Below are 25,704 nucleotides of genomic sequence, written 5' to 3' on the forward strand. Positions count from 1 at the left end.
TCCTGTAAGAGTGAGGTCAAAATTGCGGCGCATTATCGATATCACCGGAACAGTTCAATGAAACAACCACAACCAGTTCGTTCTCAATCCAGCTCCGATATGAGTCCCGATCAATTGTTTTTATTGAGGACAGGCAATTTCCTTTTATTTATCACCATCGTACCAACGGTAAGTAGAAAGGTGAATTGATCAGATGTATAATCATAGTTGTATGTAACTTTCCTGACCTGACGTAGAAGTCCAACATGATGGGATGATGGGATCCTTGTCGGATCCGATAGCCAGTAAGTTTATTGCAATTCAAGAAACCGCATTGAGGTGCATGTTAACTCTTAAAACTCTTTCAAGTTCTACCTGAGGACTTGAAAAGATCTCGAAGAATGAGCCATTTGTGATTGTATGAGGAGAAGGACAGTAAATCGCCGACAGTTTGAGAAGTCGAAATCAGTCTAGGATCTCAATCGTGATCGGCGTACTTCAATCCCTACCTCAATCGCGTGTGATCTTACACGTACACTTTCGTAGTTGGTAATGCTTTATTGCATTTCTGATGAGCACTGCAGAACCTCCATACCCTGACATCAGGATCATTAGTCGTGTGATCTACCATGATGTAGCAGTTATCTGTGAATCTGCGACGTCAGTAAACGTCTCCCTTCCAGAGACGTCATCTAGATCGAATACAATATTATTTCTAAACAATTATAACAAGATTCTTTCCTGGTATCTCTGTTCGACGGCCCCAAGATCCATGTTTTCTATAAAATAATAAACAAACTCCATTTGTTTGGTTCTCAACATTTACAGCAGCTGGTAGCTGATCACTACAACCTCTACAACCTCACTATTAACCTCTCACTACAGCCTATATGTTAATTTGAGAATTTTATTAAAACTGGTAAAAATAAAATTGAATTGAATATACAAATTAATTAAATAATACAATATCCTTCTGAATGGTAACATAGTAAATCAGATCCTAGATATAATATAAAAATTACATAAAAACACAAAATCAAGATCAAAAGATAAACAATATATATATATATATCCCACTACTCCCGAAGTTTTGTAAATGATCTTTATGATTACACAGAGATGGTTTAATTTTTCTTGTACCGCTGAATGCTGGAATTTTTTTAAAGATCATACATCCGTTGCAGTTTACCACTATCAAAGATTTGCTAGGTTTTTAAATTATCCTTCTTATTCTCCCAGGTTGCATATTATGATCATCATTAATGTTCATCAACAATGGTTAATATAGAAGGTTTTCTTTTATTTCTTATCCGGCGTTTTAATACGGTTGAACATAAGTTGAGATTTTCCATCTGGAGAGTGAAGAACAGAATTTTTATTACTGCTACGTACATTTTTCTTATTATGTCAATAAAACTATATATTACATTTAATAACATAAACTTTGTTCTACTGCATTATTTAAAATTACCAAACGAGTGATAAATCTTGAGCATTTTTAGAAGTCGTACATTTTTAAAACTAACATTTTCAACTTACATTCAAAAGTAATATCATTTTCACGTATTTTTTGTATTCTCAAACGTCAGTAAATTTTTGAATAACATATATTAAATGTTATTTTGTCTAACAAATTACGACGAATATATAATACGGATATAATACAACGTACCTAGAAAATATATTTATTATAAAATATATTATTTAATAAAACACTACCTTTATACTGCAAACACTACAAATGTACTGATTGCATCTACCAGCAAATATTAATTAAAGCTATGAGTTTACAAGTTTTCAAAAATAAATTTGGTGAATCATATTAAATAAATTAATTTTTTTTATCTGTATATGATACTGTCATTTAAGTATTTTTTTTTTTTAAATAGAATATTATTATAATACTTTCTGTTCAATAATGTTTTCTGATACTCTGAAGGTTAAATGTGAATAAATTAAAACAGATTTATCAGTTACGATAAAAATTGCTAACATATATTTTGTCTGGGTAAAACTAATCTAATTATTGATTTCAATATTTTAAAATGTCTAAGTGTAGAATAGTTTTAAAAATTATAAATTTCTTATTTTTGAATTTACATAGTGAACTGAAAAAAATTATGAATAAGTAATATAATTAGTTACGATGTACCAGCCTACTCTGTATATTAATTTAATCATGTTTCATTAATCCGTAATTTCCGACTTAAACTCTGATTGTAAGATAGTGGTGTGTCTAGATTCAGTGACGACATTACTTGATATTGATCTAAATTAAAAATTCCGATAGGAAAAGTAGAAATAATTGATTTTTCATGGATAGGAAAAATATATGTCTTCAGCATTACAGAAGCAAATTTTTCTTGAACCATTGTAATTAATTAACAAAGATGAGCAAAATTTAAATTTTTAAAGTGTAATATAAAACATAAAATTAGTATTAATACACATCTTGGGTTGTAGCTAACGTGTAAGAGAATTTTGCTTACGCCAAAAGGAACTTCATTTTTGATTTAAAGAAGAAAGGAAAATAACTGAATTTCAATTTTATATGTAAAACGGATTTATGTAGTTTCTTCTATTAAATTCAGTTTTCTTCGTTAAAATTCATAAAACAATTTTAATTGATGTATTAAACATTAAAATAATACTTACAAATTTAATAATGTACAATATTACTTAAACCTAGTAAATTTTGATTAAAGAGACAGCTGCGCTTGAAATGGACAGATGTTTTTGTAAATCTAAATGGTAGAAAGGGTAAAGTGAAGCCTACTCTTAGAAGTTGGTAAGCGGTTGTGGTGAGAAGCCGCGCGGGTGGCCACAGGCTCGGCAAGAGTTCTCGAGGGTTGGGAAAGGGTTAGTTAACCTCATACTCACTAAATGAACGTTGCACGTGTTTTAGATTTTCCTTCCTTAGATAAATAATAATTTAATTTTACATGGAAACTGTATCAGTTATATAATTTATATTAGAAATAAGATGTACATTTCGTCTAGTCAAGAATGATGATTTTTTGTTAGCCGTCTGTGAAATACAGAAATACAGATAATAGAACCTAATCATTAAATGATTTATGATAGTAAAACAATGTAAGGTAATAAAATAAATTTAAAAAGTTGTTCACGATTAAAATTAATGAACAATAATATTTATTGATAAGGATACCATTTCCTACGCACTAACAATATCCCCTTTATAATAAAATTTATGGTTAAAGAGTCACTCTTTAATGAGTACTTGTACTCTTTAGCTACCAATACAATGTGATTTTTTAAATTTTATTCACTTAGTGCAAAATAATTTAATAATCACGGTTGGTAAATATATAACAGAGAGCATATTAAGGAGAAGATAACATAATAAAATTTATAAACCTACATTTCTGCCTTCCTAGAAACGATAAAATAAGAGCCAAACGGGCAATATTCAAGGAAGATAATGTGAACAATAAGAAACCAAATAAGAAATAGGGATATAGAAAAGGATGGAATAATGAAAGAGGAGATTACCGTATAAATATCAGAATACAGATACAAGAAGGATAAGACAAGAAAAGATATAACGTATAAAGACAACGTATAAGAAAAGACAAGAACCTATATAATTGAAATGATAGAAGTCACAAAATTTGTATTCCTGCGTTCTCTGTGTAGATACTGGTAGATGTATAAAAACCCCACAATCAAGACCTAAGTAAATGGCGAATAAGTTCTTACAAAAAGTAAACAAAGATATAAATAAAAAATATTAAGACTAATTGAGTAGATACATAAACAATACGTAATGTAACATAAATAAAATAATGTAGGTCGATCGTGACCGTAGCAGATTGCTGACAAATTCCACCTCAATTCTAGCGTAAATCAATTCCAAGAGTAAATCAAAACGATTAAGACCAAATCGAGCAAAATTACATCTTACTTTTATATTAGTGATCTTTTTTTGACTAATGTTTTTATAAAATTCAAATCGTATATAAAAAGTCTTTCACAACTGTACATAATTAAATTTTCGCGTGTTAAATTATACAGTGACGAACTAAAACTATTATTGTTACTGTATTTGGTTAAAAGTTAATTTAAATTTTGATATTGATCTAATATATGTTGTCTTTATTAATTATTTAACTTCGCAAGTACAAGTTGATTCCCATCATAAAATTAAACTTCTCAATTTTTTACTTTTTTTTTTTTCAAATAAGAAATTAATTCTGTAGCTTGTGAAAAATTCCAATCCTAATCGAAATTTAAACCATCTTACGGATTGAAAGCTAAGTTGCAACTGCTATTCTACAGAAATTGGTAGTATTACAATTTTATTGTGATATAAAATTCTACTTTATTACCGTTCATAAAACGTATTCAGTATACAATCTACAAATTATAAATCCTACACTATCGAAATCACGACTAGTCTATCGAAGGTAATAAAATTAGGAGCAACAAAAAGTAATTACACCAATAAAATCTAGCCACACGTTTTTATAACCTTCTTTTATTAAATTTACCGTACAAAATATTATATTTATCAAATGAAATGATGCGTAATTAAATAATTACTGGTTATGTATAAGTTTTTTCTTTTACAAACAATCGTTATTTAGTGTCCGTAGCCTGATAGATAAAATATTTTCTAAAAGTATATTTTATTAAAAAATGACTTACTGTTTTAAATCTGTTTAAAAATTCTAATCTAATTCTAATAAGTTAACGACTTTGTTACATACGCGCGTGAGAGTACTCATTAACACGTAACAGGATGGTTTTGTCCTAAGTGTAGACTAATAGAAGGGTGGAGAAGGAAATACGTTTAACATCCGGTGTCACTTTGCAGCTCATTCATTGCCACCCTGAAGTGTAGTACACAGGAGGTCAGTACACCGGCTGTAAAGTCTGAGTTACTCTTTAATCAAGATATCAATCTAATGTATACAGATCTTCTTTCTTTTAACCACATGTGGCGTGTATGGTTTTTTATTAATTTATATCACTAATATTAAAATAGAAGCGTACATGTTTTTTTTTTATTTATAATACTCGCATAATACTTTTAAAAGATGAAAGTTTGAAGATAAAATTTCCACGTTTATTTCTTACAATGTCTGTTGCGAAATATTTTTTGTCACGAAATTCGTCTTTTTATTTCTTTTGTGGTTTATATTTTTTCATGTTTAGAAATGTTCATTAGATGAAAATAATTGCTCATTAATAAAATAATTATTAATAAATTAATAAAATAATCGTTCATTAGAGACAATAAAATACTATTATAAATAATTAATTTACTGACCTTTTATCATGATTACGTTGTTAGGAAATCTCAAAAAGGGTTTAACACTACATACGCCACTCACCATTCGCATAGCCAAATTAAAATTATGATGGATCTGTAAATTTATTTAATTAATTTTTTGGACATAATTTATGAAAAAGTTGGGTGCCATTTTAAAAGAGAATATGCTAAGCGAAATCACGTTGTTTTTATTATAAAAAATAATAATTTTTATTTAAATGAAAATTTTATTATTAAATAACATTATTAGATGATTGATTTTCAAAAATGATAAATGTGTATAAATATTTTAAAGTTCAGAACAAAGTTTAATGTATATCGATCGGTATATTAATAAACAAGATTAATACAATATACTTACTACCTTAATCAAAACATTCCAGTTACGATTAATCAAGCATTAAAAGATAATAACATCCAGAAATTAGTTTTATTATTCTGTCCTTTTGCACGTTAATTAAATAAATTATTGCATTGCTTCATTCTTTATAAAGCCTTTTATATAGTTCTGATTTGCTAGTGACATTTTCAGAATGTGAGAACTAACGTCTTTGTCAATTTAGAATATATAGAACGTTTTTCAAATAAACAAAATGTGATCAGATGCTCCAGTAGGCTTGTTTTAAGTTTACCGATTAGAATTTTTTGATTTACTATTTAATAATTTTTAAGTTAAAATGACATAACCATATTCAGTTGCTTATTTAGAATTCTATGATTTTAATTCTCAAAGATGAAAGCCATTTTGAGACCTATATTTTTCAATGCTAATTTGTTTTTTACATCTGTATTTTCCCGCCCCCGGAGCCGGATCCGCGACCTAGCATAAACTCAGCTTCGGGGGGTGCCATCGCCTCAAGCTACCTCGGTAAAAACAAAGTCTCACCCAGGTAGCCGGGACAAGGTCTTTATTTGCGATACTGCCTAAATGAGGGAACGCCAATGGGGACGCCTCACCGGGACTCCGGTCTTTACGCCCTGCCTCTAATGAGCAAACCCCAAAGGGATCCCCTACCAGGCCTACGGTGCTAGATTCCTTTCCCGAAGGTGCTGCGAATCATTGATTACCCATCATTGATTTCCCCAGTCAATCATTGATGGTGGGATGCCGGAGCCCGCTACCCCTTCTGGTTGGAGCTGTCCCTCACAGACACCTAACAGCGCTAAACAGATGCCGCATCTTATGGCACAAGTGAAGTCTTACATTCCCCCCCCCCCACGGTGCATTCCCATGCAACCTGCAGGAAGGACACTGAGCCTTTCGCCGGCAGTCCTTCCGCAGGTGTGACCGGCCTTCCCACAGGTAAAGCGTGGCCACTACGGTCTGGCCCAGTACAGAAATTGGATCTATGGCCCGGCTTCCAGCAGCGAACACAAAGTTTATCAATTGAGCGCCTCGTGACTCTGCAAACCACCCATCCAATACCGACACGTCTGTCGGCCAGTTATTTTCCCGCCAGGATGGGGGCACGGCCACAGTGACCACCTGCGTCTCACCACAAGCCGGTCGCATGGATAGAACGTCTACCGACACTGACTCCCCCGTAACCTTTCAAATATCCGTCACGAACTCATCCTGAGTAGTTCGAACATCCATGTCCTTGACAAGGACGTGAATCTTCCTGCCACCCCTCCCTGTCAGGGACGTAGTGGTGCCCTCGATCTTCGCGGAAATGTTCTTAATAATTGGTTCTGCTGCATCACTATCGGCCCGCACCCGGATACGAAGGACTTCTCCCTTCCCCTTACGTGCGAAGAGGACCCCGACTTCACCTGGCGACACAGCTCCTCTTACTGAGTAGAGGAGGTCGGCGTAAGTTTTCCCGTGTGCTTTAACCATCACTGTCGTCGTCGGTGGGCCTACCGGTCGTTTCCTGACGAGATCCTTCGACGCTGACAACAATAGTTGCACAAGATAACTCTTCCTACCCGTCTACCGAAGTACTAGACTGAGCGACGCAAAAGTTGGCCAACTTGTCTCGAAGGCCTTGAGAAGCACACCGTCCTACTGTGACCACCCTTCATAACTCGGGGAACCAACGACAAAAAATTCTCCGGCCGCCAAATTAATTATGAAAGCGTAATCTGTGTGACCGATGTCAATCCGAAACCAACACCATCCCCGGACAAGTCTCGAGCAGAGGATTGAACCACAAGGACTTGGCTTGCCGTCAATTTACCCAAACAAGCGAGGTCCGTGATACAATGTGCTTTTCGAAAATCGTGACGTGATTCGGGTGGTAAGCCCCTGCCGCCAAATCAATCAATCAAGCAAAACCCGTGTCTTCTACGACAGCGTCGTCCTCCACCAGTACTGAGGACTGGTAAACATCCTCAGGCCAACTCCGAAGGACCAGCCTCTCAAGGTCAGTACAGCGACACCCACATCAATCATACGACGAATCGCTACACCAGACCAGGACGCAGTTTGGTCCATTCCCACATCTGTGGTTTGCGAAGCTACATCCGTAATGATAAAGTATGTTTGAGTACCCTCGTCTACCATTTCCGGCTGCATAGAGTGCCTCTCCTGGGACTCCACCTCAATGTCATCAAGAATATCCCGGCACATATCTGCCATTCGACTAATAACATTTAGTCGAATGTTACGAGAACACTATGAAATTTCCAATTTTGTGGTCGCGTTACGGTCAACGAGAGAACTCAAATTTTTAACGTAACGTAAAAGAATCGCCGTGTTATTTGCCAGCCACTTAACCCGCCTCTTAAGATTCTTACCATCACCCACTCTCTGTTCTCCCCACTGACTCCCCATTCCATTTTAGAGACGACTGCAGACCAATATGGGATAAGGAATGCCGATTACTAACTTTAGATTTCTTCTTTTCTTCAGCCGCCGGGGTGGAGAGACGTAAGTTCCGTTTCCCAGATGTCTTCAGGAGTCCCTGCCCCACCACCATGTCATCATCGGACCTTACTGGAAGAGGCGGGAAACCTTCTTCAAAACTTCTACTTTCTGCAGTATCCACTGCAGCTAAAGCCGGTAAATCAGCATTCCGTTGCTGCCTCCTACCCGACGTGTTTTACTTCATCATCTCTCGGCGCCTTGTTAACAATTGCTCCTCGCGCCGGAGTTCCGTCATCTCCATATTCGCTGAGCTATCACTCCCACTGCCATTGGAGGGGACCTCTCGCACCGAAATCCGTGTGGCCCCTATCCTTCCAGACCGTTTGCCCGCAACAGGAGTGAAAACTTCCCCTACTTCGCGGTCCTGGACCGATCATACTATGGTTGATACATACTATGGAACCAGGTCTACTGAGCCTCGAAACGGTTTAGCAACCAGTGTTCTAAATAGCTTCTAGAGCTTACCTAACAGCGTGAGTGACCTAAGTGCGGTGCCATACACCACTGGCTTACGTGGCTCAACCCCTCACTTTTCATATATTTACAAAAAGGGATAGGCGCACCCAGTCAACTACTAAATATATATGATATCCATAAATTAAAATTTGCTTCGTCTAAACAGCAATTCGCTACCACGCCTGGGTCGCATAATGCCAGCAAGTACCTGTCCAACATAATAAAATGCTTGGGGCCTTAATTGGCTATTAGTCAGCCATCTATATCTCTAGGTTAGCTTCACACGGCAGTACGGTAAGAGTCTTTTACCTTAGGTAAACTATTGATGTCGGTTGAACATAGCAACCGCATCAAGGTACTCCCACAAGTTCCGAAAATTCGGCTCTTGCCACATTGTCTCGCCGCTTGTGAGTGGTCAAGTTTTCCCTTGATCTCTAATTTCCAGGGTGGCCCGGTCTCTGGCCCCCACATAGAGCAGGGCAGTCAGACATCAGGTTTTCATTTGACTGAACCTCCTCGTAGACGCACAGTTCATCAGGTGCCAGGCGAAACCGAAACAGATATTGGTGTAAATTAATGTGGGCACCCACCCGGACACCCGTTGCACTTAAAATCGAGCTCGAGGCATACCATCTCCCAAAATCCTGTATAAACTTATACAAGCATCTTCCCTTAGTCGTGGTGTCCCATTGCAGCTGCCATGCTTTCATCGCGAGGCTCTGTAGTCTCTTCCGCAGGAATTTAGATCCGGTGCATTGTGATCACCGTTCCGGTACTGACCCGGCTCGAAACCGCATCCCAAATAGCTCGGCCTCCCGGCCTCTTTGCCATTTCCACATGGATGCTCAAACTTTCACCACTAAATCTATTGGGAGAGCCTTTCCCAATACGGTTGTAGCCTCGTAGGAGGTTGTTTTAAAAACGCCAGTACATACAATTAAGCCTGTGCGCTGGATACTCCTTAAATTTTGAAGAAGTGCTCTATTCATATTCAACTTATGCGCCCAAACGGGCGCCGAGTAAGAAATCATGCTTTCGAAGACACTTCTGTACACCATGTACATTTGACGGCCCGACAACCCATAGTCTTTCCGAGAAATCCTCCTAAGTTTGTGCGTCACTGAGATGGCGTCCGTCGCTACTTGCTTAATGTGTTTGCTAAACAGCATATTTTCATCAAACAAAGCAAAGTATCTACTTACGTACTGTAACTCGGCTGATTACACAGCCTTTATATTTAATATGGGGGTTAAAACTGTATGATAATTTGTGTGCGCCTTTGAGAAGCATAAGCTTCGTCTTGGGCACAGAAATCTTTAAATGTTGAATGTCCAACCAGCCCTCTGCGGTTGACAAGGCCGCTTGCGCACGGTCTTCTAGCTGTGGTCGTGAATTACCACCAAGTAAATGGAGATAGTCATCTGCGAAACCCTGGGTCGTGACTCCTGGAAATGTCAGTCCCAGAAATCCGTCGAATACCAGGTTCCACAGCAGGGGACCGAGAACGGAACCCTGCGGGCTTCACGTAGTGACGGATCGATGTTTCCACAACTACGTGCTAATCCTTAAACAGAGCCGTAAGGTTAGACAAATAGTCACGTACCACGGCCTGCAGGGCTACGGTAACATTGCGGCGTTCCAACTCATAGACAACAGAACTCCAAAACAAGGAAGGAAATGCTGCCTCTATGTCTATAAAAACTGCCAAATCATATTTACAGTCGGCGTTTTCCACCTCGGCAAGAGCATTTAAGATGCAACCTTGGTGCCAACCCATTTTGTGAAGCCATACTGGCCTCGATTTAGAAAACAGTTCACATCAATATTTTCCCAGAGCCGTTCCACAACCAGCTTTTCAAGCAACTTCCCGATTACCGGCAAGAGACTGATGGATCGATAACTGCCGACCTCACTAGGATCCTTTCCTGGTTTTAAGAGCACCCTCACCAAAACCACTTTCCAACAAGTCGGGAAGAAGCCCAGATAAGGCACCCCAAGAACAGCCTGCCAAGTGGCTGTCTTATGATATGTACCAGGTGGTAGAATATATATCCGGGTCAAGTTCGTCTATCCCCGGTGTCTTTTTCAGTGCCATTCGAGAAACCACTCGGTCAATGTTAACGGGATCCACAGCCCGTACGCCAAGGAAGAGCATAGCCCCGGCCCTAACGCCGATCTCTGCTTCACCCTCAGGACCATCTGGTAACAGAGTATCGAGGAAGGCCTGGTAAGTCACCACAGATGTTAAAGTGTGATCACGACCACCAAACCTGCATCGAACACTAGACAGCACGTGCAATGGCTTTGGCCGGTAACATGATATTTGCTGCTGCGATGGGAAACTTAACGTAATTAAAAGTAACGCTATACGAAGAATAACGCTCAGCCAAAAATATTCTGACGCGAATAAAACAAACTACAAAAAAACACAAGAACGCAATAAATAACGAACAAAACAACGAAAAACGAACAACAAAAGGAAAAAACTACTACACGCACATGCTAATTTACATGTTACAACTTTTACTCTTTGGTTCACTTAGACTAGTGGTTATTCTGCTAAGAGTAGCCCTAACCCAGGCCAATGAAAGCACTGTAAGCAGACATCATCTTTGGGTTGTAGTAGAGTACTTTACTAATAAGTATTAAATTTTAAGTAAAAATAAACAAAATCACTTCACTCCCACTTTTTATTCCTGAGCATATTTCTCATGTGATGCTGCTAAATAGAATAGTAGAACCATTTTCGGGTGCGATTTTCGTAAATAGGACAAATTCGATCTTCGTTGTGGGCAGCATAATACGTAGACAATATTTGTTTTCAGTGATTATTTAATTAACGTTATAAAGCTGTCCTCTACTCCTTAATACTCTTTTTTTATTTTTGTCTCCTTTAAGATCTTTTTGCTCTAGATCTTCGGTTATCAAATTAACTAATCCGGTAGGTTGTTATTATACATCAATCTACAATGTTATTCAAATAACAATCTATCAATTGCATATATTTGATTCATTTATATTAATAATTTGTTCATTTAAAATTTTTTCAACCCAACAATTTTTAATTAATGCATTCAGTACTCTTAATTATTTTCTTTTAACTGTCCGATTGTCTTTTTTTTTTATTGAATTAATATGTAATCCTCGTAGGAATATCTATTTATAATATAATGTTTTTAATTAATTAATTAATTTTATGTTTAATGAATCAAACAAAGAGACAGTAAAACAAATTTTAATATTAAAACCAACAATTTAGTGAAAGCTGGGATATGTATATTTCCTATCCATCCTTTGAATTTTCTTTTGATTTAACAACGAAATTCCTTAATCTTTTGGTGAACTGTATAGCTGTACTTAATACGTATGTACTTGTCCCGATTTGGTTTAAAGATTATTACGTATTATCAATGTTTCTATTAAATTTCATTGCTACTGTTTTACTTCCAAACACACATATTTTATAACAGTAGAAAAAATATAACAACTGATTAATAAAATTTTTTCTGGTAATAAAATTATGATTTTATATATATATATATATATATATATATATATATATATATATATATATTAATCTTATTTTATTTATTGGTTGATGAAATTAGAAAAAAGATTTCAAAGGTTTGTACTTGGAAAATGGAAATGGAATTTTTTAGCATATGAAAAATTACATACCTGACCGGGATTTTGTGTGAGTGTGTGCGTGTGTGCGCGCGCGCTCTGTAATATGTATGAAATTTTTTCTCTATGTTATTTGCTTAAATATCCTTTTTGAAGCTCTTTCCTCCATCTTCGTTCTGTTTGATAAATATTAGACACAGATCGATAAAACAAAATATATATGTAAACATTATAAAATACATAGGTAAAGCGTGTGTTTTTTTTTTGTGTTACTCTGTAACAACAAATAGCATTCAACTTTTGTAATAAAAATATCCAAATTTTATTTAACATCATCATTAGATTAATTAGTAATTAAAATTTACATTCTTTTAAAGAAAACATTTGAGAGCCAAGTTAATGATGAGTATTGTATTTCTTTTTAATTACATTAAGAGAAGAATCCAGTACTCATTTCCCTTTGAAGAAAGATTAGATAATATAGATATATTGAAGGGATATTTCAAATGTAAACAAATTATTCATTGATGTTCTTAAAGGTAATAAATATCTTAGTGTATACTGTTGGACGATAAGGTTTGATGTGGGGGTCACGTTCGAAGGACAGTAGGACGTTTAGGGGACAGTCTAAAGTAATCATTTGGCAGGCTTCTGGGTCAATAAATAAAGCGGACTACGCTGGGCTAGGTTATGTTCTCGGCGTCTTTTTTCTACAGACCGTTCCCCCATAATATCAATCCCTTCACCACCACGGGACTCAGAAACGTAGTGGGCGAGCAAGCTCTTCAAACTAACGGCCCTCGGGACGTGACGTCTTGTAGTCGTTTGTCCTGTCTCTCCAATCCCTAAATTAACTTTCCCCTACAGAGATTGTCCTTACTACGCTCCTTTTAACCTTCTTTCTAAGTACACAGACAACAAAGACAAATAAGAAAACATCTTTTAATTTTCTAAATTGAATATTTAATATTCGAATGGATTCATCTTTAATTTACAGATTAAATTCTACTATCTGCTTTCTAAATATAATGTACTGAAAAAAATTCACAAATGTCTTTTGTACTTTAAATTCCTTAGATAAACTTCTGTAGTTAAGAAAAGTTTTTTTGCACCCTTAGCTGGTATTTGGTAAGTAGTCTATTATACTTTTTTCTGTTAATGCATTTACTTCATTACGTTAAAATCGTATTTCTTTAGTTGTTAAATCCGTTTTTCTAATTCACTAATCCAATTTCTTTTCAGCAATATTATTTTATTTTCATCTTCGCGTATTTTATATTTTATTTTTTATAGTTGCTCTTTATTAGAAAAAAAGTGTTTAACTTAATCATCTGTTGGTAAATAATACTAATCCTATCTATTTTAATGTATTTTTAATTACATATTATCAACAGTAGTTAAAAAAAGAAATCAAAGTAAATCTGTGTAGGCTAGTATAAAACAGATTGAAAATTTATATTGTAAAACAAAAATTTTATTCCTTTTTCGTTCAACATTTTATAAAAGGGAACATTTAAAAAAAAGAGGATTTAAAAGTGTATTTTAAAGTAAAAGTAATTTTATTTTTTTTACTTAATTTCTTTTCTTTATTAATCCCAAACTTCATCAATCTAGCAATGTAATCGATCGCAGAAACATACGATGTATGTAATATAAAACCTTTCCTTATATTTAAATCAAATTGAGTAATGAAAATTTGTGCCGTTTCATCAACAGTTGCTGAAAAACAGTGGTTTTTGCTATCTTAAGATATAGTATTATGCAAACAGTTCGACCTTATATTTCACCAAGCCCGGGATAACGGTTGACAATTCAATTTTAAAAAATTTTCTACTATTTTTCAACTTTCATATTTTACTGCTTTCTCTGAACATTATTTTTAGTGTCTTTTTTACTGCTATCGCTTAATGTATACAGGGTAGTGAACTAGAAATCTCTGAAGTGTTTACATTTTCACCTATAACCATTGATTTAACGTTTCGTACTTTCCTACTACTCGAAATAATAATTTTTTATACTAACGACAATACAATCATGTCACACATCATTCTGTACAAATATTTATCACTTGTACTTTGTACAAAGATGGATTGTAGTCTAAATTATGAAGATTCATGACAAAATTGATATGATATGTTAAAAATGCACAGGAATATGACACTATTATTATTTTTAAATAATACAGCTCTTCCAAAACACTTAGCTGTTTACTGACTCAAGCTTTAATTGATTAAAGGCTTTCTTTGAAATAACATATTAAAGTGGATTGTCTTATTTTGAATACACACTTGCGCAGCATTACAGATTTACTTATTGGATTCATCCAAATAAGATTATTTAAATATAAATCTCTTTTTAAATCCATTTATAAATATTACTTTCAAATTGTTGGTTGCGCTAAACAAATAAGTAAATAGATATACAATCTTTCATGTAGAAATTTGTGTTATTAACAGATCTGTATATCACTTATCTTTCTTTTTTCTATTAGCCTCTGGAACAACCGTAAGTTATTACTACAGAGAATGAATGAGAATGATATGTGTAAATGTAAATGAAGTGTAGTCTTGTACAATCTCAGGTCGACCATTCCTGAGACATGTGGTTAATTGAAACCCAACCACCAAAGAACACCGGTATTCACAATCTAATACTCAAATCCGTAACTGATTTTACTAGGACTGCTTTTACTTTTCAAAAGTAACTGCTTTTACTAGGATTTAAACCTTAGAACACTCGACTTTGAAATCACCTTATTTGCGATTAGGAGTTCACTACTAGACCTACCCGGTGGGTTACATAATCATATAGTTTGATATAGTATATCATTTATCTAATCATAGATAACGTTCAGATTGAAATAATTTTTTTATAGGAGTTGGTATTAAAGACTCGAGCTTTTAATTTAAATTATCTATCTAAATGAAACAGAAATCAGCCAAATTTATTAAATTAAATTAAATAATTGAGAAGGTGTTTCAGTTTTTTACATTAACTTTTAATTTCTGATGCAACATATTTTTCAATGTATATTACTTTTTTAAAAACTTATTCAAGAATTTACAAATAAAACATTATCGTTGAGTGTTATTTTACTCTTTTTTACGTCACTTCAACTCTGTATTTGATAATTTTGTTTTATAATCTCATTATGGATTCGTAGTGCAGCGCTCTATTTAAATTAAATTTAATTAAAACACAATCCACGTTTTGTATTAAATTTCATGTTATTATGAATACTTTTTTATTTGTATGTATAAAATGATACTCTACGGTTCATAATTTGTTAAGAGTGATAAAATACATATAGTTACATATTAATTTAAAACTTTAGCAGGATCTGTATTACAATAAATATTAATATAAAGTGAAAATATGTAATTGTGAGTTTGTAATGTAGTAAATAATAAATGCTCGTCCTGTTAGTATTCACGCAAAGCTTGTTATAAGCGGTTCAATGTAATCGTGGCCTAGTGCCGTAATTTAATGGATAACCTACCTGCATTATATAGAGTAATGCTAATACTAATAGAACGCTGGTAGCGTTCTACTAGAGACATGCGGGTAAATGTTAAACTCAACTGGTCAATGACATGTACTAAACCTGTACATAATCATAGTACCGCCTCAATGTTCACTGAGTATGAATAACGGCGGTATAAGTGGATTAAAATATTGGAGTATTTATGAAAAAACATAGTATTTTTTTAATCTAATGACTGATTTATAAAGTGATAATTTATAGTAAATGATATTAACTTAGTTGGACGGTAGTGCTACTTATTACAGATGTTCCAAAGATTAAACTGTTCTTATTGGTAAAATGGACATCGCATATACATGTTTTATATTTAAATCTTGAACCGGTATTTGTTTTTTATATTTATAAGAATGTTTCATAATCGTTATATTTTGTAATTAAATTGTTTCCTCATAAGTCGACGTTAGTTCACGAATCCGATATCTGTTTGTTTTATAATTATATCGGAATTTAATTTCATAAATGATAATAAATTTGATAACCGGTTGAATGGCAAAATAATCATCGCGAAATCGCTATACATAATAACTGCGTTGTAGAAATACATATGTAGTGGTAGGTGAGAAAATATTGATATCAATCACAATTGCATTGCATTATTAGATGCGTAAAAAACCTACAACACTCAAATAATTAAAAAAATGGTGTTTTTCTCACTTCTTCAAGTGCAGTCCTATTAATAAAATAAATTAAATTTTAAAAGAATTGGTTATAATGCATGAAATATTTTTATGAACTTGTCTGAAATATAGTACCATTTTGCTTTCCTGACGAATATTTCTTTAAGAACATTACTTTAAAAACAATTATTTCATGTTATCTCAAAAATGATGTTTTACTTTTTTCATTTGACTTTAAATTTTATTTTCGTTCTTGTTCAATTTTGCAAATCAATTTCTCCATTACAAAATTATCTGCTAACAAGCTATATTACATTAAATCACGAATCAAAAAAATTCCATTCACTTTAAATATTTGAAGAGGTATTATGGTGTATTCATCTGACAACAGTAACAAAATTTATTATATTTTTTTAATATAAAAATATTATAATTAGAAGAGTAGAGAATAAAATCTTGCTTTTTTAGCGAAAGATTAGTATTTATCATATTATACACTTATTACTGATCCAATAAGATCGCACTTCATTTATCTACTCTTTTAACATAAAATTTAAAAAAAATATATATTTCCTTTTTGATAAAGTAAAATGCAGTAAAAAAGCGCATAAATACCAATAGGGAAAATAATCTGAAGTTTATAAATTTACTTTGCTATTAGAAAGATTTTTCATAAAATATAATTATATTTTTAATAATTTTTGTAATAAATGGTGAATAGTTTCATTTTCAACGATATATCATGTACATCAATATAAAATTGAAGGTTCTTTTATCTCATCACAAAATCATCTGATTTTGAATTTAAGAGTTCTAAGGTTCATATCCTAGTAAAGGCTGTTACTTTTGTAGGAGTTTGAATACAAGGTCGTGGATACCGATGTTTTTTGGTGGTTGGATTTCAATTAATCTCAATCTCAGGAATTATCGACTTGACACTGTACAAGACTACAATTCATTTACCATCATATAAATATCATCCTCATTCATCGACTGAAATATCGTAACCGGAGGCTAAACAGAAAAAGAAAGAATGAAGAAGGTTCTTTTATGTTAGATATTGTCATGACATATAAAGGACTAACTATATTGTTATTAACTTTATTATTAACATGTAAAGGAATAAATAATGTAGAATTAGGCAAAGTAAATTATCTGTTATTTAACATCTAGAAGTGAAAATGCAGAAATCTGTTTATTTATTTTAATAGCAAAAAAAATTATCCCAGCAAATAAAAAAAACGCTGCATGAATTTCATGTGTACACTATGTAATTAGTATAATATTAAGCACATAAATAAAATATTTATTCATATAACAAGGTAAATATTTTCAAATGAAAAAAGTAAACTTTTGGAAGTATAATGCCTAGCGCATCTTTAACGAATTATAAAAAATGGTTTAATTAGGTTGTTGGAATTTTGTTTCGATTTTCCTCATTAGTAATTTACACATTTTAGGGAACAATTTGTGCGATCATTATTATTTCAGAAAAAAATTTGGGAATAATTTTTCATTATTTTTTTAAAGTAATTTTATTCCATATTGAGAAAATAAATTTCATTAAAAAAAAAATTCGATATATTTCTTTACTGCTTCATGTACTGAAAATTTTCTATTGTGCAATTTGTTACTCGTAACTTAAAATAGGAAAGCATTCATTGTACAAACACATGCTACGAGTACACTTACCTATGAGTATTAGTTGTGTAAGAGCAAAAAAAATTGAAGCTATTCCCTGCTTGGTGTAACTATCACGAGTAAAATAAACTAATAGTAGACTTATGGTTTTTAAATGCTAAAATCACGTAAACCGTTAAATTATACAAAGGATAAATATATTCTAAATGCTTCTAATAAACAAATAGTGTTAACTAAATAAACATAGATTACTAAATACAGTAAAATTAACACAGCACTTGTTATCCACGTTATTTTCATATAACAGTTTATATATATAAATATAAAATAGTTAATATGAGGAAACTTGTTTTTGTTTTTTGAACATAATTTTACATCAATGATGTTTATTTAAAACCATTAAAGAATTTTTTCTTGTAATCAGGTCAAACCAAAACACGATTATTTTATTTTACATCCTGTATATTACAAAAAAATATCAATACTTTTTATTGTAGTAACGAAAATGCATGGCATCATTTGCTCGTAGTTTTTCCTCTCATTATTTACGCACAAGCGAAATTATTACACATGAATCACCAGTAAAAAATTTAATTTATTCACTAATGTAAGGATAAAACAATAGGCTAATGACTGTTTTAAAAATATTTTTTATATATTTTAAATTAGTTTTTATTTTATTCATAGTAAAGTATAAAATGCCTGAATAATGCAGATTTCACGTAACGGTGATTATTTTTATTTTTTTTATTTAAGTTAATTCAACTCCGTGTGTGTGTTTATGTGTACACTTTAATGTATCCCTTTCAAGATAACTTCAAGTAATTTATATATAAATGACCGTCATTTCTTTAAAAAATTTCCCAATTGTATTCATTCCATGTGAATGTTACTGGAAAGTACAGAAATTTTCTCTGTATAATCCACTAAAAAATAAAGATATCTTGATAGTAAGAAAAGAAGCTAAACAATTTATTATTAACCGCATCGAAACTTACATTACGGCAAAATATTTTTATAGAAAGTTGTGATTTATCTTTTCAGATTATTTGAAATTAATTAAAATTATATTGCACAAAAAAAGAATCAAAATATTTTTGTTAAATTTCTTTTCGTTATTCTACCGAACAATATTATAATAGGCGTTAATTAAGTCTTCTCTAAATTCTCTTCCAATCAGAAATGAAATTTTGTGAGAGAATTATTATTGAATATATAAAATATATTTAATATTTTGGAACCGCCATGCAACTTTATTATTGTACAGTACCTTTTGAAAATTTAATACTTCTGTGCTGCTGTGTATGTCTTGTTTCTGAAATGTACCCGTAGTCAAAACTCTAAATATATATATAAAACTAAATATACGAGGTCTGTAAATAAAGTAATGAGACTAGTTTATTTTTGGCAGCCAAAGTGGCCACACTGTAAAATTACTAGTAAAAATATGCTTTTATGAGCAGCTGATTTATAGAATACTACTGAAACTTTTTCAAAATTGTAAAGGGCGTATGGAGATAACGCTCTACCACAAACTCAAGTTTTTAGGCGGTTTAAAGCATTTTCAGATCCCGGGAATCAGTTGGCGGACGATCCACGCTCTGGAAGACCGTTATCAATTTTTAAAAAAGTGATGACAATCTTAAGCGAATTAGAGACTTGATACGGTACGACCGACGACTAACTGTCAGAGTGGTTGCAGAACGATTGAATTTGACCCGTACTACAGTCCATCAAATTTTCACAAACGTTTTGGACTTGAAAAACGTTTATGCAAAATTGGTCCCGAAAAACTTCACTGTTGAACATTAAAACAACGGGTGGAAGTGTGTCGCGATCTTCTGGGCAAATTGAAACTAATCCTGATTTAAAAAAAAAAAAATTGTTATGATTGGTGATTATTGTTGATATTTGAGTATGACCCAGAAACAAAACGCCAGAGAAAGGAGTGGCGTATTTCAAACTCACCACGTCCCAAAAACCAAAAGTGAGCAAATCAAAAATCAAAACGTTGCTAATTTGTTTCTTTGATAGTAATGACATTCTCCATAAGGAGGTTTTGTCTACAGGACAGACTGTAAATCATAATGTTTGCTGACAAACTCTTGAAAAACTGCGGAAAAAAGTTCCCGGGTGTGAAGAGCCATCAACGATAACTGGATGCTGCATCATGACAATGCATCTTGTCACACTGCACTCTCAATTAGTGAGTTTTTGTCAAAGAAGAAAGTTCCTGTATATCCTCAACCACCTTACTCACCTGATTTGAGTTCTTGCGACTTTTTCCTGTCCCCAACTTTAAAAAAACACCTCAAAGGACACCATTTTGGAACAGTAGAAAACATTAAAAAAAGATAACCGACTATCCGAAGTATATTACGGTTTCTGAGTTCCAACACTGCTATAAAGAGTGGGAAAACCGTGAAGAGTGGGAAAACCGTTTGAAGGTTGCGTGGTTTCCCAAGGGAACTACTTTGAAGGTGATAGAGACCATGTATAATTGGATTGTAAATAAAAAGCTTTTTTCTGAACCAATCTCATTACTTTATATACAGACCTCGTATATATAAAACTAAATTATATATGATAATGAAGATTTAAATTAAATCATCTTGCCTTCATTAAAATTAATAAAAAATTTGAAATTTTTTTTGTTATACTGTTTTCATTTAAAATCAGTTCCTCAAATTATCTAAAATATAAGTAAATCATATAAAGCAATAATAAAGTAAAAGCGAGGTATTCAGCAATACCTCCCAAGACAGGAAAATAAAAACCTGAACAACGTACAATAAAATTAATAATAAAATATAACAAAAATTGCACACAAAGCCCGTAAAAAAATACACATAGATCAACAAGAAATGAATAAAGCAAAAAGGGATAAATAACACAACAAATAAACTGTCAATAAAACAAAGAAAAAGACAGTATTTACCGCACAATAATCTCGAAATCCAGCACATGCAAACTTTTCAGTCTTCCCACATCTTCATTGCTATCCATAATCCCTAGGTAATCATGGATCTCCTTGTTCTTCGCAAACCATGGCGTCTCCGAAATTTTCCTCAGTACTTTGTTGTTGTGGAACCTTCGGATGATGTCGATACTGCTAATACTTGCCGTAATCCAAAGTTGTATCCCGTAAATCCGTCCATATTGGCTTTAAAAACGCCTTATACAACAACAGTTTGTTACTTAAAAATAACACTGACTTCCTTTCTAGTAACCAGTTCAACCGCGTAAGTTTAATAATTGCTTTCTCTTCTCTCTCTCGTGTGATTTTCCTACGTTACGCAGTGGTCCAATTGAAGTCCTAGGTATCGTACGTTGTCCGAATGAGGGATATGAACTCCATCTAGGCAGACTCCCCTCCTCATGCAAACGTGAAATTCTAATGATTATTTCTCAATGCTGGTAAACCCACCAACTGATAATTTTTGCGAGATTCATTATGTGTGCAGAATTACATGTAATATAAAAAATAAATACTTATTTTTTTTATTACATATGAATAAATTTATTTTATTTTTTTTCTAACTTAAACGGGAGAGAATTTAAAAATCGATCATTTTAATGCATTGTAAACAGATACTAATAAATAAACGAATTTTTGCCGTTTACGAAAGTTAATTAATGTCATGTTGTTAAATTATATTTATAAAAAAAATAAAAATTCCAGTTATATACATAAGCTTATTTTATTTTTTCTTATTAATGAAAATTAAGTTCGTGTAAACTTATGTTCTCTACAGTCAATTAAATAACAACCGAAAAGTTTTTGAACTTTGTTGAAAGCAGTTTAATCATTTACTCCAATAGAATATAAAGTACAAATTAAAAGCTTTGTCGAGTTTTATCTAATTCAGTAAAATATACTTTATTTTTGTCTGTTTTGATTTTATCCAATATAGTGTGTTTGATTCTACAGTTTTATTTTATAATCAATTGTTATTTTGTTAAACTGCTACGAGCTCATTTATTTCCATTTAATGGCTTCAATTTATTTCATACATTATACGTAAACTTTTTTTTTTAATCCCAGTTAATAATTTGTTTTTACAATTAACGGAATAACAAAAAAATAATAAGAATAGCGTTAAAAATAGCCTGACAACTGGTGACCGAAAAATTGAATTTGTACTTTACAAATAAATCAGAAAGTATACGTAGTTTAAATTCATTAATATTACTCGTATTTATTTTTAAACTATAAGTTCTTTACCTACAGTTTGGTAACAGGGTATTAATTAAAATAGTAAAATTTTTATAGTACCTCACCTATCATTTATTTTGTTGACGTTAGCAATTAGCGGTTCTGAATTAATTTAGAGTAACTTTAATAGAAAAAAATACTAAAATCGAATTTTTTTTCTTTTACCTTGAGAAAATGTTAAGTACATTTTGAAAATAGTTGTTTGAATATTTATGGCCAAAAAATATTACTTATTTACAATAACTTTCTATTCTACAACATAAAAACAGAAAGAAAAATTAGTAATTACTTGTATTATTTTTCATTATATATTTAAATTACTTAAAGTAAAAGTTTAATATAAATTCTATATCATTTCAATACAGCGTAAAAAGACTTAGGAGGACATCTTACGACTCAAGATTTATACAGGCTGGTCTTATCCTACCACAATGACGATAAAAATTAACATTTGCATAAATTAAATTTTAATTACTTATCCGGTTTATATTCAAAATTATCTGAAAATTTTTCTTTTTTTAACTATCTAGTAAGATTTTAGCTGACTCATGTAGAAGCACACACATGCTTCGAAACATATTTTGAGGAATGTAGAGCAAATGGAATATCTTCGTAATAAAACAAAATGCAAAATTTAATTTTTAATAAGCGATTTTTATTATAGGAAAATTAGCAATTAAAAATTCATTCCTGACTGTTAATAATAATATCCTTACCCCAATAAAATAAAATTAGGTTAAAATTGAGAAATATTCTTCTGAAAATAAGTGGGTATTACCAACACATTTATGCTCTACAAATAAATAAATCTAAACAAAAATTTAATTATTACATTTATATATATTATTAGGGCTGCTATATATACGCATAAAAATATAAATACGTTTGGATTTGTTTATTACAAATAAATCAAATTATTAGAAAAGATTTTTATTTAAATAATTTTTGGTATAGTAACATTTAATTGTATCAAATTAAAGTGGAAAGAATTTAAAATGTTTTATTTTAGGCAATAAATTTTCCGTTTATCTAACTTAAGCATGAAGATACAAGATAGTCGATTAAATAATGCCGTTAGCATTTTTGTCTTTTTGCTTTTATTCGGCTTTTCAATTTAATTTTGTTACTACTACCCTTGCTTCAGAAAATATTTGTTTCTTAAACGAGACAAGCATAAAAACGAAAAAACCTGATTTTCTAAAAGTTCTTTATCTTTATATTTAGTAAGAAATATAATATTCTTATTACTACTTTTTGAATCACAAAAGAACAAGGGACATTTTACAATTTCCTTTTTATTACTTAAGTTTTTGAAGAATATAATAATGTTTCATAATGTACCTAATATTTTGATTACTACATGAAAGAAAAAGTTATATAAAATTTTATTTCAGAAAAATTTTAAAATAAACTAAGAAACCTATACATTTCAGTAATGAAAACATGCATGGTATAAAAAAAAACTAAAAAAATCATATGCATTCAACTAAAATAAGACAAAAATTTGTTTTCTTATATCCAATCAAAATTCAAATAATCGTCATGCTATGTAATATGATTATAGTAAAACAAAAATCACCAAACTGAAACCTTGTAAATACCATACCCATTTAAAGAAAATGAAAAATTTATTTAGGATATTTTTATTATTACAAATATACTATTATATTCAGTACAAAGGAGAAATAATATTAATCGAAATGAAATCAAACCGTGATTAAATTAAAATTCCTAGATCATAATTATAAAATCTAATTTCTAGAAAAATATAAAAAATTAAATTTTTGTAACTCAAAAATAACTGATTAGTTTATACAAACGGTTTTTTACGTAACATCTTAACTGAAAATGTAAAAATTTTCTAAAAAAAAGTAATTATAGAAGAAACAACACAATTTTTCTTAAGTTTGGGAAAAAGTTGCATCGTCCGTTTAGATAAATGCAAAGTCAATGTCTGTAAAATTAGTTTAGCATTAATAGATATTACTGCTACATTATATGGAACTACTATTGAAGAACATAATGATTAAGTTCAGAATTTCATAGTTAATTAATAAATACTGAAATAAATTTTATTACATTCCTCATTCACATATCTTATAAATCATGTAAAAACTATGCATATATACAAGGAGTCCCGCCACCGTATAATATAAACGCTTACCAGTGGCCAGAAAGCTTTCATTGGATGTTGATTCGGTACCCGGTGGTTCGGTTGAAGTAGTAGTTGTTGTCGCAGACCCTGAAGAAATACCAAAATATATTCATTGTCATTACTACCAAAAAAATAAAATTAAAAAAAAAAATTAAAAACAATCCACCACCAGTTCCACAAAACAAAAATAAGTAAAGAAATGATAATTAATAGCAAGATACCATTCATTGCATGGTTCAATATTAGGTAAATACTAATGTTAAAAAACAGCATAGAATATACAGAGAAACGCTACGACTGATTATTCTAAAAAGTATTGTATACCAAGGATCCAAAGGTCCACCAAGAGTAAGTGACCTTCCGGTTGATTCCGCTGATTGCGCCTTGGACAGGGCTTCCGTGAGATCAATTATGAGCTCATCCAGCTTCTGACTAACCACAGTTGTTTCCGGGCGAACCAGTTCCGGTGTGGGCGCAGCGAGGACGAAAAGTGCCCTTACTGCGGTACCCGTGATAATGCCAAAAATGTCGTTTTCGCGTGGGTTAGGTGGACGAATTCGAGGGCAAGGTGTGTCGCGGTGATGGGCCTTCTTTACGCCAGCAATATTAATGGTGTCATATTGGATTCCACTGAAAAGTGGAGCGTGGTCTCTGAGATGGTGAAGAGTGTCATTTCTGGGAAGGTGAGAATGGTGAGAGGAAAGCCTGCGGGAGTACGCAGCTCAAATCCTCATATCGATGTTGGTATGCGTTCTCCGGTCGAACTCTTAGAACTTCTCTTTCTCCAGTTGCGTCTTTCTGTTAGGTGATCATGCTCTTCCTTTCATGGCAATGATCACCACACTGGGGGTAGATAAGCATGGAATGGTGTGACAGCTTGCAATGGGGAGGGTGATATCTGCGGCAGGTCATGGATGTGCATAAGAGATGTATTTTAAAAATACATCATGAATTATCGTATCTTCTTTTTATACCAATTTGTATTGTTTGATGTATATAATATCATTATATTAGCGGTTAAAGTAGGTTACTTGCGAGAAAATTTGGCATTATTTATTTTCTAAAATTCTAAATGTGTAACAAAACCGTGATTATAGATTCAGTGAAACTGCAATCTATCAAGAGGTACTTTGGTTGATTGAATTAATATAATATGTAAAAATACGTAGGATATGAGTATTTCTGACTGAAATATTAGTTTTAAATTAGTCCAAATCAAAAAAATGATTAATTTTTTTTTCATTAGCGTTAACAATTTATTCATGTTTATTCACCACCAAGTTATTCCTAACATGATTTTTCAAAAT

General features: G+C 32.2%; 1 protein-coding gene across 2 annotated transcripts in view; it reads right to left on the reverse strand.

The window, feature by feature from the left end:
* LOC142318888 (uncharacterized) overlaps positions 1 to 25,704 on the reverse strand; it is a 409,398-nt gene that overhangs the window by 105,478 nt on the left and 278,216 nt on the right. Inside the window, exon 5 of one of the 2 annotated variants that reach the window (XM_075355510.1) lies at positions 24,407 to 24,484. The exons of the other annotated variant lie outside the window; for it this stretch is intronic. Coding sequence (XP_075211625.1) covers positions 24,407 to 24,484 — 78 coding nt within the window. The remainder of the gene's footprint in view (positions 1 to 24,406; positions 24,485 to 25,704) is intronic. 2 annotated transcript variants of the gene reach the window in all.

This window comes from Lycorma delicatula, chromosome 2, assembly GCF_047948215.1.
Source record: "Lycorma delicatula isolate Av1 chromosome 2, ASM4794821v1, whole genome shotgun sequence".
NCBI classification, from domain to species: domain Eukaryota; kingdom Metazoa; phylum Arthropoda; class Insecta; order Hemiptera; family Fulgoridae; genus Lycorma; species Lycorma delicatula.